This window comes from Anguilla anguilla, chromosome 4 (assembly GCF_013347855.1).
Source record: "Anguilla anguilla isolate fAngAng1 chromosome 4, fAngAng1.pri, whole genome shotgun sequence".
Lineage (NCBI taxonomy): Eukaryota > Metazoa > Chordata > Actinopteri > Anguilliformes > Anguillidae > Anguilla > Anguilla anguilla.
Genome location: NC_049204.1, coordinates 60,715,435 through 60,731,414, shown reverse-complemented (window position 1 = coordinate 60,731,414; position 15,980 = coordinate 60,715,435). Strand labels below are relative to the sequence as shown.

Here is a 15,980-nt window from a genome sequence, read left to right as displayed (position 1 = left end):
CTGTATTGGGATATGTATCTCAAAAAGACCCCTGTATCTGGGTATGTATTGTACAGTGACCCCCGTATCTGGGTATGTACTGTACAGTGACCCCTGTATCTGGGTATGTATTGTACAGTGAACCCTGTTTCGTGGTATGTATTGTACAGTGACCCCTGTATCTAGGTATGTACTGTACAGTGACCCCTGTATTGGGGTATGTATTGTACAGTGACCCCTGTTTCTGGGTATGTACTGTACAGTGACCCCTGTACCGGGGTATGTATTGTACAGTGACCCCTGCATCGGAGCATGTATTTTACTCTGAGATACCTGACAATAACCAGCATGAGGCTGAACTGCCAAAAACCAAACAAATTAGGTTACAAAAAATATTTTAAAAACTCCACGACAGAAAGAAAAAACACTGAAATAGTAGTGGGAAGAAGTCCTCAATGGGAAGTGATCTCAGGAGAAACCCGGCTATAGAGGGGGAGGAGCACTAGTACTATGAATACCTAAAATATTGGTAACACTTCACAATAAGGTACAAAAAAGTTCATCTGTACAGGTTTGTTAAGGTATTTGTACATCATTAATTCATACTAACAACTATGTTAGTTGATGCCAATTCATATTGGGATTTTAAAAAAGCAATTCATGTACTTGTTAATGGTTAACTAATTATAAGTTTATCCTATGTTTTGCACATGTACAAATAATCATGCAACTAGTTAGTGTATTTGTTGACTACTGACTAAATTCCATGGTTAATTAATGTATTTGTACATCATTAATTCATTTTAACAACTAAATTATTCATGTGACCTTATTGTAAAGTGTTACTAAGTGTTATAAAGCAAATTGGGTGTTATTTATAACTCCCAAGGCACATATTGAGACACATCAGACAAGTATAATGAAATGAAACCGTAGTATGTTCAGGCACTGCATTCTATTCCTGGGATAATAGAAAGCAGTGAAATGTATTTTTTCTTTGGAAACCGAATGATGAAACAGCTTTGCAGTGACCTTACAAAAATGACATATCTTTCCAATTCACATGAATACAAGAGTACAGAATTGTGAGGAATTCTTGAATAATCATCAGTTTCTTACCGTCTGTATTCCACTGGGAATATTGTAGTAAACAGTAAGTCCCAAAAAGTTCCTCATTTCCACTGTCATTGTTCCCTCTGGCTGGTTTCCCACTACTGTGAGTGCTTTTAGACACACTGGACACTGACGACCCACTCTAGATACAGAGTCACACAGACAGGCTTCACAGAAGGCATGAGTACACATCAGCCTCAGCTTGTTCTGCCAGGGCTTCATGCAGATGAGACAGGTCTTCACTTCAGCTGCTGTGCCTCTGGCTTCTGAAGAGTCTCTAGTCTCAGTAGAGCAGCCATAAATGCCTATTGCTCTGCATGCCTTGGAGATCTTAGACATTTCACCCTTGCATATGTCCTCCAGTCGCTCCTTCAGCTTAGAGACACATTTCCTCACAGCCTCAAAGGAGATGTGTGGGTTGATAGTGATGCTGGGTAAGTCTCCAGGTCCAGAGAGAGACTGACAGCTCTAATGAGAGAGAGAGAGAGAGAGAGAGAGAGAGAGAGAGAGAGAGAGAGAGAGAGAGAGAGAGAGAGAGAGAGAGAGAGAGAGAGAGAGAGAGAGAGAGAGAGAGAGAGAGAGAGAGAGAGAGAGAGAGAGAGAGAGAGAGAGAGAGAGAGAGAGAGAGAGAGGATTAAGCATCAGTGGAGCAGAATTGGGAGTAATACAACGCTTAGCACAAGATAAGAGGACAACAAAAACTGTGTCCTCATGTCCAAAGCATAAGTCAGAAATTCCAGTCAGATAAAGAATCAGGAACAGCTCCATTAGACAGCTCTGTAAAGCCAGTGATGTTACCTGGAGGAAATGGATGTGATCCTCTGTGTGTGAAAGCTGCTCCAGCTCAGCATCTCTCCTCCTCAGCTCAGCAATCTCCTGCTCCAGTTGCTCCAGGAGTCCTTCAGCCCGACTCACTTCAGCCTTCCCCTGATCTCTGATCAGCTCTTTCACCTCAGAGCGCCTCCTCTCAATGGAGCGGATCAGCTCAGTAAAGATCCGCTCACTGTCCTCCACTGCTGCCTGTGCAGAGCGCTGTTAGGAGACACAGAGAGAGGAGGGCTGAACATTTTAACTAGGCCTTTCACTCAGCTTACTGGAACCCAAGACAGCCTGTTCCCCACAGTGTGGCTCAGTGGGATTGAGCCCCACAATTCTGGAAAGTGGTCCAACACTGGGCCCAACACTGGCTGACTGGAGGAGAGCCCTGACTGAGCTCTGAAATGGCTCTTTCAGTATCCAGCTGCTGTCTTCTCCTCTGGTCAGTACCCACCTTGAGTGACTGCACAGCCTGTCTCAGATCCTGCAGCTCCTTCTCTCTCTCCTGGATTCTCTGCTGGAATTTACTCTGTGTCACCCCCAGCTGCTTCTGTGGACATATATAAATCATTCCACAGTATCATTATTCTGGTCTGTACTATTGTCAAAAATTTCCAAGAGGTTTTATACGTAGTGGACAAAGTACATTTGCTCTTTTTCTTTTGGTTGCACGATTGCAAAATTTACAAGGCATATTTGCATTTTCATGAGATATGTCACCCTGTTCCAATTAATTCAAAAACAGTGTCAGGTCTAGCTACCCCTGACCACAACAACAAAAGGTGTACCATTTGGCCAATTCCCTGTATCAGCTTCAATTCTTACAACAAACTTTGGAGCCATGGCTTTGAAAGCTGTATCATCAAACACAAAACTGCAAACGTTTCTGCTAGAGTACCTCACAAAGTACTTCACTTTGTTGCAGCTAGCCACTATCTATAGCAGCAGAAAAACAGTGTCTGTTTATTTGTTATAACTTTAATAAGCTGTTACTTCAAATGACCACTTACATTTTTAACAGTACATTAAATCACACATTTTTCTTTATCACAATGTATCAAATACTCTATCTTTCTTGATCCTTTCCCTGCATCAGTACATCTATGGGCAGGATGTCACCTCCACCCATTTCACAATACGCCCGTTTGCTTAATCACCCCAATAATGACAAGAAAAAACATGAATAGGGATATTTCCTTGACAGAAAATCTTGAACGTTAGCAGTCCTCTGTTTACAGATTAATGGATCACTAAACAGCAGCACATGCATTCCCATGAGCTGCAGCGTAATGCTAATTTTTTCACCACTGATGCCTCTGTCTTTTACAAAGCTGAGAAAGGTGAATCTTTTCTGTTGATCTCTGCATGCTCTAAGCCATGGCTGCTGTAATAAAAATGCTAAATATGCCAACTCATTTAAACAGCTCAGTCCACTTCCTGTTGTATGTGCTTAATCACTGTCTTAAACTGTCTGGACTTCAAACTTCAAGCCTACTTCATGGATCAGACTTAAAGTTATGCAGTTCAGAGAAATGGTACATTCACACTGTGAAGTAAATTCATAATACCTAGTAATGCAAAATATAAATGAAATTAAATTGTCACATTGTATTCCGAATGACTGAAACAGAATATATGCATTTGGATACAGGGAGTATTTTGAAAGATGTTTCCACTGTAGAAATATCTTTCTTAGTAGAATAAAGTTATTCTCGTGTAGAGGCTTGCTGATTACATTTTCCATTGCTTTGTAAAATGTCGTAATGAATGAGTGATTGAGAGGACTTTTCCATAGTGCAGTGTTTCCCAAGGTTCCTATTTAAGCCAGAACTAAGCATTTATTAGTGATAAATTCCTGTCCTTACCTGTTTCTCAGTCCTTTCTGTTGCAACTGAGACTGTATCATGGCCTCTGTGATCTTCAATTGTACAGAGATAACAAATAAACTGCTGATCGGTGCGACAGTAAATCTCGAGCGCTTTGTCATGACAAGAGCAGATCTTCTCCTGAAGGTTTCCAGTGGCTTTAACCAGATTATGCTTCTTAAGAGCAGGAGATTCATAGTGAGGCTGGAGATGGGTTTCGCAGTAAGAGGCCAGACACACCAAACAGGACTTGACGGCTTTGTACTTTCTCCCAGCGCAGAAATCACACTCCACGTCTCTAGGTCCAGCGTAACAGTGAGCAGGAGGAGCAGCTTGGAGTCCTGTCTTCTTCAGTTGTTCCACCACTTCATCCAGTAAAGTGTTTTTCTTCAGGACAGGCCTCGAGGTGAAGGTCTCTCTGCACTGGGGACAGCTGTAGACACCAGTATGATCATCCTGATCCCAGCAGCCCTTAATACAGCCCATACAGTAACTATGTCCACAGGGAATAGTCGCTGGAACCTTGAGTATATCCAGACAGATCGAGCAACTGAACTGGTCCTGATCCAGAAGGCCTGCAGCCTGTGCCATTTTACCGCTCAAATTGACAGAGATTAGTTTCAGTTCAGAATGTTGTGTAGTTTTCTCTGAATCTGTTTGAGAAAGAGCAGGAGATATTTCCTGGTTCTGAGCAGGCCCACCCTGAGGCTGGTCTCTGCTATTTTACCGCTCACGCTGACAGAAACAGAGTTCAGTTTTGTTCCTCTGAAATCACGTGACAGAGAATGTGGGAGTGACTTCCTGGTTCTGCCCACAGCTGCAGGAGGTGTGGCGCTGGACTGAGGCCATGCTGAGCAGAGCATGGAGTGAAGAGAGAAAGATATGATCTGTTCGTCTTTACCCATTTCTGACAGGAAGTTTGCCGCTCAACAAAAGCCAGACTCAGATCAGAAAGTGGACTTTTTTTTCAGACTCATTTGTTTAGAGTCCCTCCCCCCCTCTCCTATTTCCTCACTGCCCCCCCGGTCTTTTTAGAAATTTCTTAGGTGAAAAAGTCAAATTAAATATTATTCAGCCATTACGTTACATTACAGGCATTTGGCAGACGCTCTTAATCCAGAACAACGTACAACAAAGTGTATAACCGTAACCAGGGACAAGTGTGTTGAAAGCCCTAGAGGGAAGTACAGTTCCAAGTGCAGGGAGCGGCCGCGTAGTGTAACTTGGACCCTGTAGGTTAATCTGAACACAAACAAAAGCAGCAGCAAAACAGTATTTGCAAATAATACAGGCAATAATTAAACAAGTAGGCACGAGTGCAATAACTAAAATAAACCAAAATAAACAGCTTACCTAGCTATATACCTAAGCTTACATAACCAATTAGAGACTACAGGGAGGTCGGGAGGGGTGGGGAGAGGTGCCACCTGAAGAGGTGAGTCTTCAGTCGTCGCTTGAAGCCGCAAAGAATTACCCATAGATGTCCTCCAGTAGAATCTGATTGTCATGCTTCTCATCCTAAAACCATCTTTACCAGGAGACACAGTGTGGCACAGTCTGCAGGGCGGGTGACTGTCAACCCATGTGTGAATCCACCCATACCGAGGGTTTGATTCCCACACTATGGCTCTGTCTCTAACCCTCCCTGCTTTTCCTCATCTACATAAACTGCAAAATTACACATGGAAGATGAAAACAATTTTTTTTTTAAATCACCTGTACAGGTGGTAGAGAGAGGCTTCATTAAGACTGAACAACAGGCAGCATTAGTGTGTTCTTTCAGTGACACGGCTTTGAACCAATCGCTGTGCTGTGCCTTAGATGGTAAAACCCATTGGTTGGTTCAAATAAGTCATTGATTGTACGTACGCACAGCAGTTGGACAAAATAACAGAAACCATGTGAAAGAGGATTTCAACCTTGGGCAGCTACACAGGTGAATCATATCAAGTTTGATGCAAACTTAATATGACTAACCTATCAAAAGTGGAAATGCGTCAGCTACCAAAGAGGTGTGACAGTCAACATTGTGCTATGTTCGTTTCCAAAGCAACATGAGGCAACAAACAGTTCCAAAAATTTTTTTTTTGATGTATCTGCCGGCTTCACGACACCTGTCTTCTGCCGCGTGTTGCATAATTGAACAGAGTTTTGCATAATCATGAGATCTCCAACAAGGTCTAGACACCTTCTGCAATGGCCGACCACAGCCGACCACACACACACACACACACACACACCAGGCAGACTGTAGCTTAATGACACACACACCAGCCAGACTGTACCCCAACCCCACACACACCAGACAGACCGTACCCCAACCACACACACATTCCCTGTGAATACGTCTCACAGCTTTATTTAAACGAGGTGACATTACATCATGGCCCACGGCTGCTGGCTCTTGGTCCACTCAAGGTAAATGAGTTCATAAAAGTGTGGAGAAGGGGGAAGGGGGGGGGCTCTTTTTTAGTGGTGGGGTGAGCAATAGTCTCATTGGAATCAAAACATGGGGGGGGGGGCACAGGACAGAGGGGAGGGTGTCCCAAGGAGGCCATCAAGGTGAGCATGAGTTGGGGCTGGGGTTGGTGTTTGGGTTGGGTGGGGGGGGCTGGAAAATTAAGGAATTATATCTTACTGTCAGGACTCATTTGGTATGGTCTGATGAGGAGCTTTTTAAATTCTGTCTGTTGGGCCAGTGGGTGTGGCTGAGGTGGGGTGGGGGTGGGAGCATAGATCAGTGCGCCCATCCCCCTCTCCCCCAATCCCTTGCAGGTGAGATGTACAAGTCCGTCAATGCTCATGGATTAACGGAATGACTGAAATAAATAAGATCAGTGTTGAAATAGGGGGTCAAATTATAATGCAGTCCATTTACCATTTACCAAATTAAAGACCAACATAGCTGACCAATGCATCCCAACTGCCTGCTATTCTGCTATGTGTGTGTGTGCATGTACGTGTGCATACACATGCATGTGTGTATTTGTGTGTGCGTCTGTTCATTGCAATTTCTTTGAGTGAGGAAAATGTGTCAAGCACTTTTGATGAAGTGGTGTGTGTATGTGTGTGTGAGTGTGTGTGTTTGCATGTGTGTGTATGTGAAAGAGTGTCTGTGTGTGAGAGAGAGAGTGCGTGTCTATGTGTGTGTGTGTGTGTGTGTGTGTGAGAGAGAGAGAGAAAGAGAGGCAGACCACTGGAAGTGTGGGGTTGTGTATATGTATGTACGTGTGTGCACATTTATCTGTGCACCTATGAGCAAGTGCATGTACTGGCTTATTTGGAGGAGTAATATTGAGCGAACTGTACCCTCAAAAATAAACAGGGATTCAAAACATATGAAAATCTGTTGCATTTCAAACAGAACTTATGCGTAATTTTGTGTAGTGGACATCTGAAACATGTCAAAATCATACATTTATAGGCAGTTACCCCAGTTACCCCAGTACCCCAAATATAACATGGAGGATAAACAGAAGTTAATGTTATTAATGACCTATGTACCAAGGTGGGGTGTGTTCTGCACTTGATTGATGTATGTCATCGTTAATGATGGACCAATCCAGTTACTGCATAGACAGGAACAGAGGAGCACACAGCGTAATAGAGTCTATCACAGAGTCAGCAGAATGAGATCCATCAGGACTGAGTAGATTTATCACATATGTGTTTCTAAAGCAGTGACCTGCTACCTTCAGTTACGATTCTTCTTTCTGACCTCATAGAGTGCAAAGGTCAACTGGCTGGTTCCTCTCGATCTCTAATGTCTGTCTATCGTGTGCTCATCTCTGTAATGTGGTGATTTTCTCTTCTGGTCCATTTGGTGGTGCTGTGCTGAGGATCTGATGTCTCTGTTCATCCAATCATTCAATGAATTTGGCACTGAGTGCCGCCTTCACTTTATTCAGGAAGTCAGGCTGTAAGCACCCCAACCTGTGGAAGAAAGAAACACACACTGATCAAGGACCAGTAGGACTGAGCTCAACACGGGAGACATGGAGAAACTCACAGGTTTCGTGCTGAAAACTGACATCTAACTGTAAATGTGTCAAGAGAAGCAAAGACACTGAACACACCCCAGCTTCCACTCATGTGCATTTATAGTTCATGATTAATAGAGCTTTTCTGGTAGCTGTGACACACCTGTGTTACTACACAACTGCAACAGAGGTCAGGTTTATACTGCAGACAGAGCTAAAGACCCTGGTCCTTCACCATGGAAACCAATCACACTCTTCTCCTGACTCTAGGGGATGATGTCACCCTCTGCAGCAGACTCACATGCTTCTATGAGCTCTGCTTGCACATTATTAGCAATATATATAAAATAGTATGCAAAGCATTTTGGAAAAATTCTCAATTGTATTCTGACATATATGCATTAATTTGTAGCTTTCGTATGGATGTGGTGATTGGTTATTAAATGTTCTGGTGTAAAGTTTTATTCTCAGTGAATAAAGAAACAGACACATAAAGATTGAACAGCAGAAGCTGAAGCACAGACATGAGGAACAGTCACATTGACACTGCTGGGCACTGTGAGATGATCACATATCCAGTGATTCATATTTTCACCAAATAACTGAAAATACACTAAATCCAGCAAATCAGAAAATCACACTAAAAGGCCCTACGGTAATGCTGCATGGGGGATGTCAGCGTAGACGACTCTGTCTGCAGCTCCACCGGTTGCAGCCACAGTAAAAACCAGCTTCTGGTCAAAGGCTCTTCGCAGCAGCTTCAGCACCTCCTCACCCTCTCGGCTTTTTGGTAACCAGGCATGTGTTTGGATTCCAGTAAAGGGCTTCCCTGGGTTGGGATGGGCCTCCTGGACACAGAATTTAACACACAAGGCAAAGGGGACTGTAAAGAAGTAGATCTTATGTACTGTAGGTCTAAGGGCACATGTTTTCACCGCAATTCAGTTTCATTTGTCTGCCAGTTTTATATATGCACAATAAAAGACTAAAAAGTGTACACTTCACATGAAAACAAGAAATATGAAATTTGTGAATGACTGAGGCTGGGGCTGTGCTCAACTTATTCATACAACAACATATTATAAGTTAATTTTGGATGAATACAGTGATTGCTGTCTTATGTTTATAGTTTTAAAAAAATTAAATGTGTGCATTTGTATTACAAATGAGGTGTTTTTTGAAATGCTCATTTCTAAAGGTGATAAGCATGCATGACTGTTTTCTTTTTAATTTGTTTTGTGGGAGTGCACTGAATTTCAAAGCTTTTATATATATTTGTATATTTGTTTGTTCTTGGCTGGCATTACATGATTTCTTTAAAATCATTTTACGAATCACAATAAACAGTTGTTGTGATCAGTGATGTTTTCCTCAATTTCCTATAATTTGGTTTTCTGACCAAAAAAAAAAAAAAACAAATTTCAATGTGGATCAGGACCGTTATTTAATAGTGACTCCTGTATCGGGGTATGTATTGTACAGTGACCCCTGTATCTGGGTATGTATTGTACAGTGACCCCTGTATCGGGGTATGAACTGTACAGTAACCCCTGTATTTTGGTATGTACTGTACAGTGACCCCCGTATCTGGGTATGTACTGTACAGTGACCCCTGTACCGGGGTATGCATTGTACTCTGAGATACCTGACAATAACCAGCATGAGGCTGAACTGCCAAAAACCAAACAAATTAGGTTACAAAATATATTTTTTAAAACAACACGACAGAAAGAAAAAACACTGAAACAGTGGGGGGAAGAAGTACTCAATGGGATGTGATCTCAGGAGAAACCCGGCTATACAGGGGGAGGAGCACTAGTACTATGAATACCTAAAATATTGGTAACACTTTACAATAAGGTCACATGAATTGGCATTAACTAATGTAGTTGTTAACTAATAACTACTGGAAAGTTCATCTGTACAGGTGTGTTAAGGTATTTGTACATCATTAATTCATACTAACAACTACATTAGTTGATGCCAATTCATACCGGCATTTTAAAAAGCGGTTCATGTATTTTCTTAATGGTTAACTAATTAGAAGTTTATCCTATGATTTGCTCATGTACAAATAATCATGCAACCAATACATTAGTTAATGTATTTGTTCACTATTTACTAAATTTCATGCTTAATTAATGTATTTGTACATCATTAATCATCATGTTAAAAACTGCATTATTCAATGCCAATTCACATGACCTAATTGTAAAGTGTTACTAAGTGTTATAAAGTGAGGGGCATTGGTGACCCAGAGGTAGAGCTCCACCCTGCCACGCCGGCGGCCGGGGTTCGTATCCCAAAAACCCGGCCACAGGAGATGTGCAAGTCAGTGCGTTCGTCAGGAAGGGCATTCGGCGTAAAGCGTATGCCAAATCAAATATGCAGATCAGGATGATCCGCTGTGGCTACCCCGAACGGGAACAGCCGAAAGAAGAAGAAGAAAAAAACTAAGTGTCATAAAGCACCTTGGGTGTTATTTATAACTCCAAAAGTGCATATTGAGACACAGCAGACCAGTATAATGAAATTAAACAGTAGCATGTTGAAGCACTGGTATAATAGACAGCAATGAAATATATTTTTTCTTTGTAAACAGAATGATGAAACAGCTTTGCAGTGACTCTGCATCCAGGTTGCTGCTGCAAAATTACATCTTTCCAAATCACATGAATCCAAGAGTACTGAATTATGAATAATTATTAATAATCATCAGTTTCTTACCGTCTGTATTCCATTGGGAATATTGTAGCTAATACATGAAAAATTTTTTACTAAGTCATTTTTCACGGTCATCTGTCCCTGTGGCTGGTCTCCTACCACTGCAAGTGCTTTTAGACACACTGGACACTGACGACCCACTCTAGACACAGAGTCACGCAGACAGGCTGCACAGAAGGCATGAGTACATATCAGCCTCAGCTTGTTCTGCCAGGGCTTCATGCAGAGGGGACAGGCCTCCACATCAGCTGCTGTGACTCTAGTTTCTGAAGGCTCTCTGGTCTCAGTGAAGCAGCCATAAATGCCCATTGCTCTGCATGCCTTGGAGATCTTAGACATTTCACCCTTGCAGACGTCCTCCAGTCGCTGCTTCAGCTCAGAGACACATTTCCTCACAGCCTCAAAGGAGATGTGTGGGTTGATAGTGATGCTGGGTAAGTCTCCAGGTCCAGGAGGGACACAGAGAGACTGAGTGCTCTAATGAGAGAGTGAGAGTGAGAGAGAGAGACAGAGACAGAGAGAGAGAGAGAACATCAGTGTCAAACAGGGTGAGGATTAAGCATCAATGGAGCAAAATTGGGAAGAGTACTGTCAAGTTTGTACAGTCCGTCTGGACAACACTTAACACAAGACAAGAGGATAATAAAAACTGTGTCCTCATGTCCAAAGCAAAAGTCAGAAATTACAGTCAGATAAAGAATCAGGAACAGCTCCATTAGACAGCTCTGTCAAAGCCAGTGATGTTACCTGGAGGAAATGGATGTGATCCTCTGTGTGTGAAAGCTGCTCCAGCTCAATGTCTCTCCTCCTCAGCTCAGAAATCTCCTGCTCCAGTCGCTCCAAATGTCCCTCAGCCCGACTCACTTCAGCCTTCTCCTGATTTCTGATCAGCTCTTTCACCTCAGAGCACCTTCTTTTAATAGAGCAGATCAGCTCAGTAAAGATCCTTTCACTGTCCTCCACTGCTGCCTGTGCAGAGCGCTGTTAGGAGACACAGAGAGAGGAGGGCTGAACATTTTAACTAGGCCTTTCACTCAGGTCTTACTGGAACCCCAGACAGCCTCACAGTGTGGCTCAGTGGGATTGAGCCCCACAGGGCTGGAAAGTGGTCCAATACTGGGCCCAACACTGGCTGACTGGAGGAGAGCCCTGACTGAGCTCTGACATGGCTCTTCCAGCAGCCAGCTGCTGTCTTCTCCTCTGGTCAGTACCCACCTTGAGTGACTGCACAGCCTGTCTCAGATCCTGCAGCTCCTTCTCTCTCTCCTGGATTCTCCACTGGAATTTACTCTGTGTCACCCCCAGCTGCTTCTGTGGACATAAATAAATCATTCCACAGTATCATTATTCTGGTCTGTACTATTGTCAAAAATTTCCAAGAGGTTTTATACGTAGTGGACAAAGTACATTTGCTCTTTTTCTTTTGGTTGCACGATTGCAAAATTTACAAGGCATATTTGCATTTTCATGAGATATGTCACCCTGTTCCAATTAATTCAAATACAGTGTCAGGTCTAGCTACCTCTGACCACAACAACAAAAGGTGTACCATTTGGCCAATTCCCTGTATCAGCTTCAATTCTTACAACAAACTTTGGAGCCATGGCTTTGAAAGCTGTATCATCAAACACAAAACTGCAAACGTTTCTGCTAGAGTACCTCACAAAGTACTTCACTTTGTTGCAGCTAGCCACTATCTATAGCAGCAGAAAAACAGTGTCTGTTTATTTGTTATAACTTTAATAAGCTGTTACTTCAAATGACCACTTACATTTTTAACAGTACATTAAATCACACATTTTTCTTTATCACAATGTATCAAATACTCTATCTTTCTTGATCCTTTCCCTGCATCAGTACATCTATGGGCAGGATGTCACCTCCACCCATTTCACAATACGCCCGTTTGCTTAATCACCCCAATAATGACAAGAAAAAACATGAATAGGGATATTTCCTTGACAGAAAATCTTGAACGTTAGCAGTCCTCTGTTTACAGTTTAATGCATCACTAAACAGCAGCACATGCATTCCCATGAGCTGCAGCGTAATGCTAATTTTTTCACCACTGATGCCTCTGTCTTTTACAAAGCTGAGAAAGGTGAATCTTTTCTGTTGATCTCTGCATGCTCTAAGCCATGGCTGCTGTAATAAAAATGCTAAATATGCCAACTCATTTAAACAGCTCAGTTCACTTCCTGTTGTATGTGCTTAATCACTGTCTTAAACTGTCTGGACTTCAAACTTCAAGCCTACTTCATGGATAAGACTTAAAGCTACACAGCTCAGAGAAATGGTACATTATACTGTGAAGTAAATTCATAATACCTAGTAACGCAAAATAAAAAATGAAATTAAATTGTCACATTGTATTCTGGATGACTGAAACAGAATATATGCATTTGGATACAGGAAGTATTTTGAAAGATGTTTCCACTGTAGAATATATCTTTCATAGTAGAATAGAGGGAGCAAGTTATTCTCGTGTAGAGGCTTGCTGATTACATTTTTCCAAGTCCATGTCATAATGAATGAGTGATTGAGAGGACTTTCCATAGTGCAGCGTTTTCCAAGGTTCCTATTAAAGCCAGCACTAAGCATAAAGTGATAAATTCCAGTTCTTACCTGTTTCTCAGTCCTTGCTGTTGCAACTGAAGCTGTATCATGGCCTCTGTGATCTTCAATTGTACAGAGATAACAGATAAACTGCTGATCGGTGCGACAGTAAATCTCGAGCGCTTTGTCATGACAAGAGCAGATCTTCTCCTGCAGGTTTTCAGTGGCTTTGACCAGATTATGCTTCTTAAAAGCAGGAGATTCATAGTGAGGCTGGAGATGAGTTTCGCAGTAAGAGGCCAGACACACCAAACAGGACTTGACGGCTTTGCACTTTCTCCCAGTGCAGACATCACACTCTACGTCTCCAGGTCCAGCGTAATAGTGAGCAGGAGGAGCAGCTTGGAGTCCTGTCTTTTTCATTTTCTTCACCACTTCATCCAGCAAGGTGTTTTTCTTCAGAACAGGCCTTGGGGTGAAAGTTTCTCTGCACTGGGGACAGCTGTAGACACCAGTATGATCACCCTGATCCCAGCAGCCCTTAATACAGCCCATACAGTAATTATGTCCACAGGGAATAGTCACCGGATCCTTGAGTATATCCAGACAGATCGAGCAGCTCAACTGGTCCTGATCCAGAAGACCTGCAGCCTGTGCCATTTTACCGCTCAAATTGACAGAGATTAATTTTAGTTCAGAATGTTGTGTAGTTTCTCTGAATCTGTGTTAGAAGAGCAAGAGATATTTCCTGGTTCTGAGCAGACACACCGATATAATGGCCTCGGCTGTTTTGCCGCTCACACTGGCAGAGACAAAGAGATAAGTTTCGTTTCTCTGAAACTGCGTGACAGAATCTGGGAGTGACATCCTGGCTCTATCTCTAGTTCTCTCGGCTTTTGTTTGCATAAACTGCAAAAACATACCAGGATGGTGGACTCCCTTTAAAAAATCATTCACCTTCTTATGTTGACACTCCCATTTATGTTATTTGTTGGCACATCTATGTTCATTATTGGTAGTATATATGTGTATATATGTGTATGTTCTGTATATGTGCGTATATGGATGCATGTATTTTGTATGTGTATACATGTTTGTCTTTTTTTTATTATTTTAAATACGTCATTGTTGTGCACATGTCACTCTACAAACTGGACAGGTGAATGTTTTTGTTTTTTTGTTTTTTTTTTGTTTGATGAGTACCACCTTCCACGTGTAATTTTGCAGTTTATGTAGATGAGGAAAAGCAGGGAGGGTTAGAGACAGAGCCATAGTGTGGGAATCAAACCCTCGGGCGCATGGGTGGATTCACACATGGGTTGACAGTCACCCGCCCTGCAGACTGAGCCACACTGTGTCTCCCGGTAAAGATGGTTTTAGGATGAGAAGAATTTATTTGTGTTATAGAAGCATGTCACGCTAATTGTTTTGGTGGAGCTCTGTGTATTACTGTGGAATACATTTTTTTTTAAATATAGTGGTGACCCCACAAGGGAAATGAGGGGGGGAGGGGGGTTGTTACAAAAGCATGACAGATTATTATGGTGGAAATCTATGTGTTACAATTCTGGGGAGTGGGGAGCTATAAACTGTTAAAAAAAGACTGAGGGAAGCAGGGGCAGGGGGGGGGCACAAAGTCCACTTTCTGATCGTCTGTTCTGAGCCTGGCCTCAGTCCAACACCACACCTCCTGCAGCAGTGGGTAGAACCTGGAAGTCACTCCCACATTCTCTGTCGAGCAGTTTCAGAGAAACTAAACTTAACTCTGTCTTTATCAGTGTGAGCGATAAAATAGCAGAGACCAGTCTCGGGGTGGGTCTGCTCACAACCAGGAAATATCTGGTTTTGCCTTTATTGTGTTTAAGTGCTCTTGGCTATGAGATACATTATAAAAATGAAAGTATAGTGTTTTTATTATTATTATTATTATTATTATTATTATTATTATTTTCCCGTATTATTGTGTTTTAGAAGTAATAATTGAGGACTCACTCATGAGCAGAAATAGAGTTCGCTTCCCTTACTGATTAGAATGTTGCAAGAAAACAAGCAATTAAGTACTTTTTTGGAGCAGGCGAGGGGTGGGTTATCGATGAAGAGATTTTGAAAATAAACAATGTCATCTTTTCTTTGGAGTTTGAAAGCATGTTAATTGGTGGTAGCACGAGGGTCATTGTTATTTTCCCCGGTCCCGTTTCTGTTTTAAAACGTTAATGTGTTAACTTTTTTTGTGTGTGTGTGTGTGTGTGTGTGTGTGTGCTCCGGAACGCGTCGCTGTTGTTTCAGGGCGTGGCGCGCAGGCCGGTGACAAAGCCGTCCGCTTCACTGCAAACTCTCAGAAGCCGGACCCGGGGAGTCCGGCTTCTGAGATCAGCAGATCAGGGGAGTTGAGATCAGCTGGAACACTGCGAGGTTTCGGGGCCAGGCGCTGGGGCCATCAATGATTTAGGATTGCTTGTCCGGCCTGGAGACCGACTCCTCCCTCCAGTTTTGAAAGCAAGGATCTCATTCATCCAATTTTGGGCCGGGAGGGCTGCAGTGCCTCCAGGTGTTCAGCAGGCTTAAGCACTCACTTTCAGTCACTCGGCCTAGAGGGTCCACGCTGCCTCTGCTTTACTAAGTCTTCAAGCGGGGGGCGTGATGCTCAAATCCAACTTTATTTTGGATTTTGTTTTGATTACAAATCTAAAATTGCGCAGTAGAAACATTATGGAGGGCACGGCGTATGTGTATATACACCCACCGGCCACTTCATTAGGTGACAGGAGTGGCACCCGGTGTGGTCTTCTGCTGCTGTAGCCCATCTGCTTCAAGGTTTGAAATGTTGTGCGTTCAGAGATGCTCTTCTGCATACCTCGGTTGTAACAAGTGGTTATTTGATTTACTGTTGCCTTTCTATCAGCTCAAACCAGTCTGGCCATTCTCCTCTGACCTCTGCCATCAACAA

General features: G+C 42.6%; 1 protein-coding gene across 5 annotated transcripts in view; it reads right to left on the bottom strand.

Moving 5' to 3' along the window:
- The window catches only part of LOC118225477 (E3 ubiquitin/ISG15 ligase TRIM25-like), an 81,799-nt gene that overhangs the window by 57,807 nt on the left and 8,012 nt on the right, over positions 1-15,980 (bottom strand). Inside the window, exons 1-6 of one of the 5 annotated variants that reach the window (XM_035413936.1) lie at positions 13,103-14,088; positions 11,693-11,788; positions 11,225-11,458; positions 10,481-10,954; positions 8,408-8,601; positions 7,118-7,706 (exon numbers count right to left, since the gene is read on the bottom strand). In XM_035413936.1, the coding sequence (XP_035269827.1) occupies positions 7,637-7,706; positions 8,408-8,601; positions 10,481-10,954; positions 11,225-11,458; positions 11,693-11,788; positions 13,103-13,693 (1,659 nt within the window). In that variant the 5' untranslated portion in view covers positions 13,694-14,088 and the 3' untranslated portion in view covers positions 7,118-7,636. Of the gene's footprint in view, positions 1-7,117; positions 7,707-8,407; positions 8,602-10,480; positions 10,955-11,224; positions 11,459-11,692; positions 11,789-13,102; positions 14,090-15,980 lie in introns of those variants that run through there. The other 4 variants (XM_035413938.1, XM_035413935.1, XM_035413937.1 and 1 more) reach the window with 4 other exon arrangements.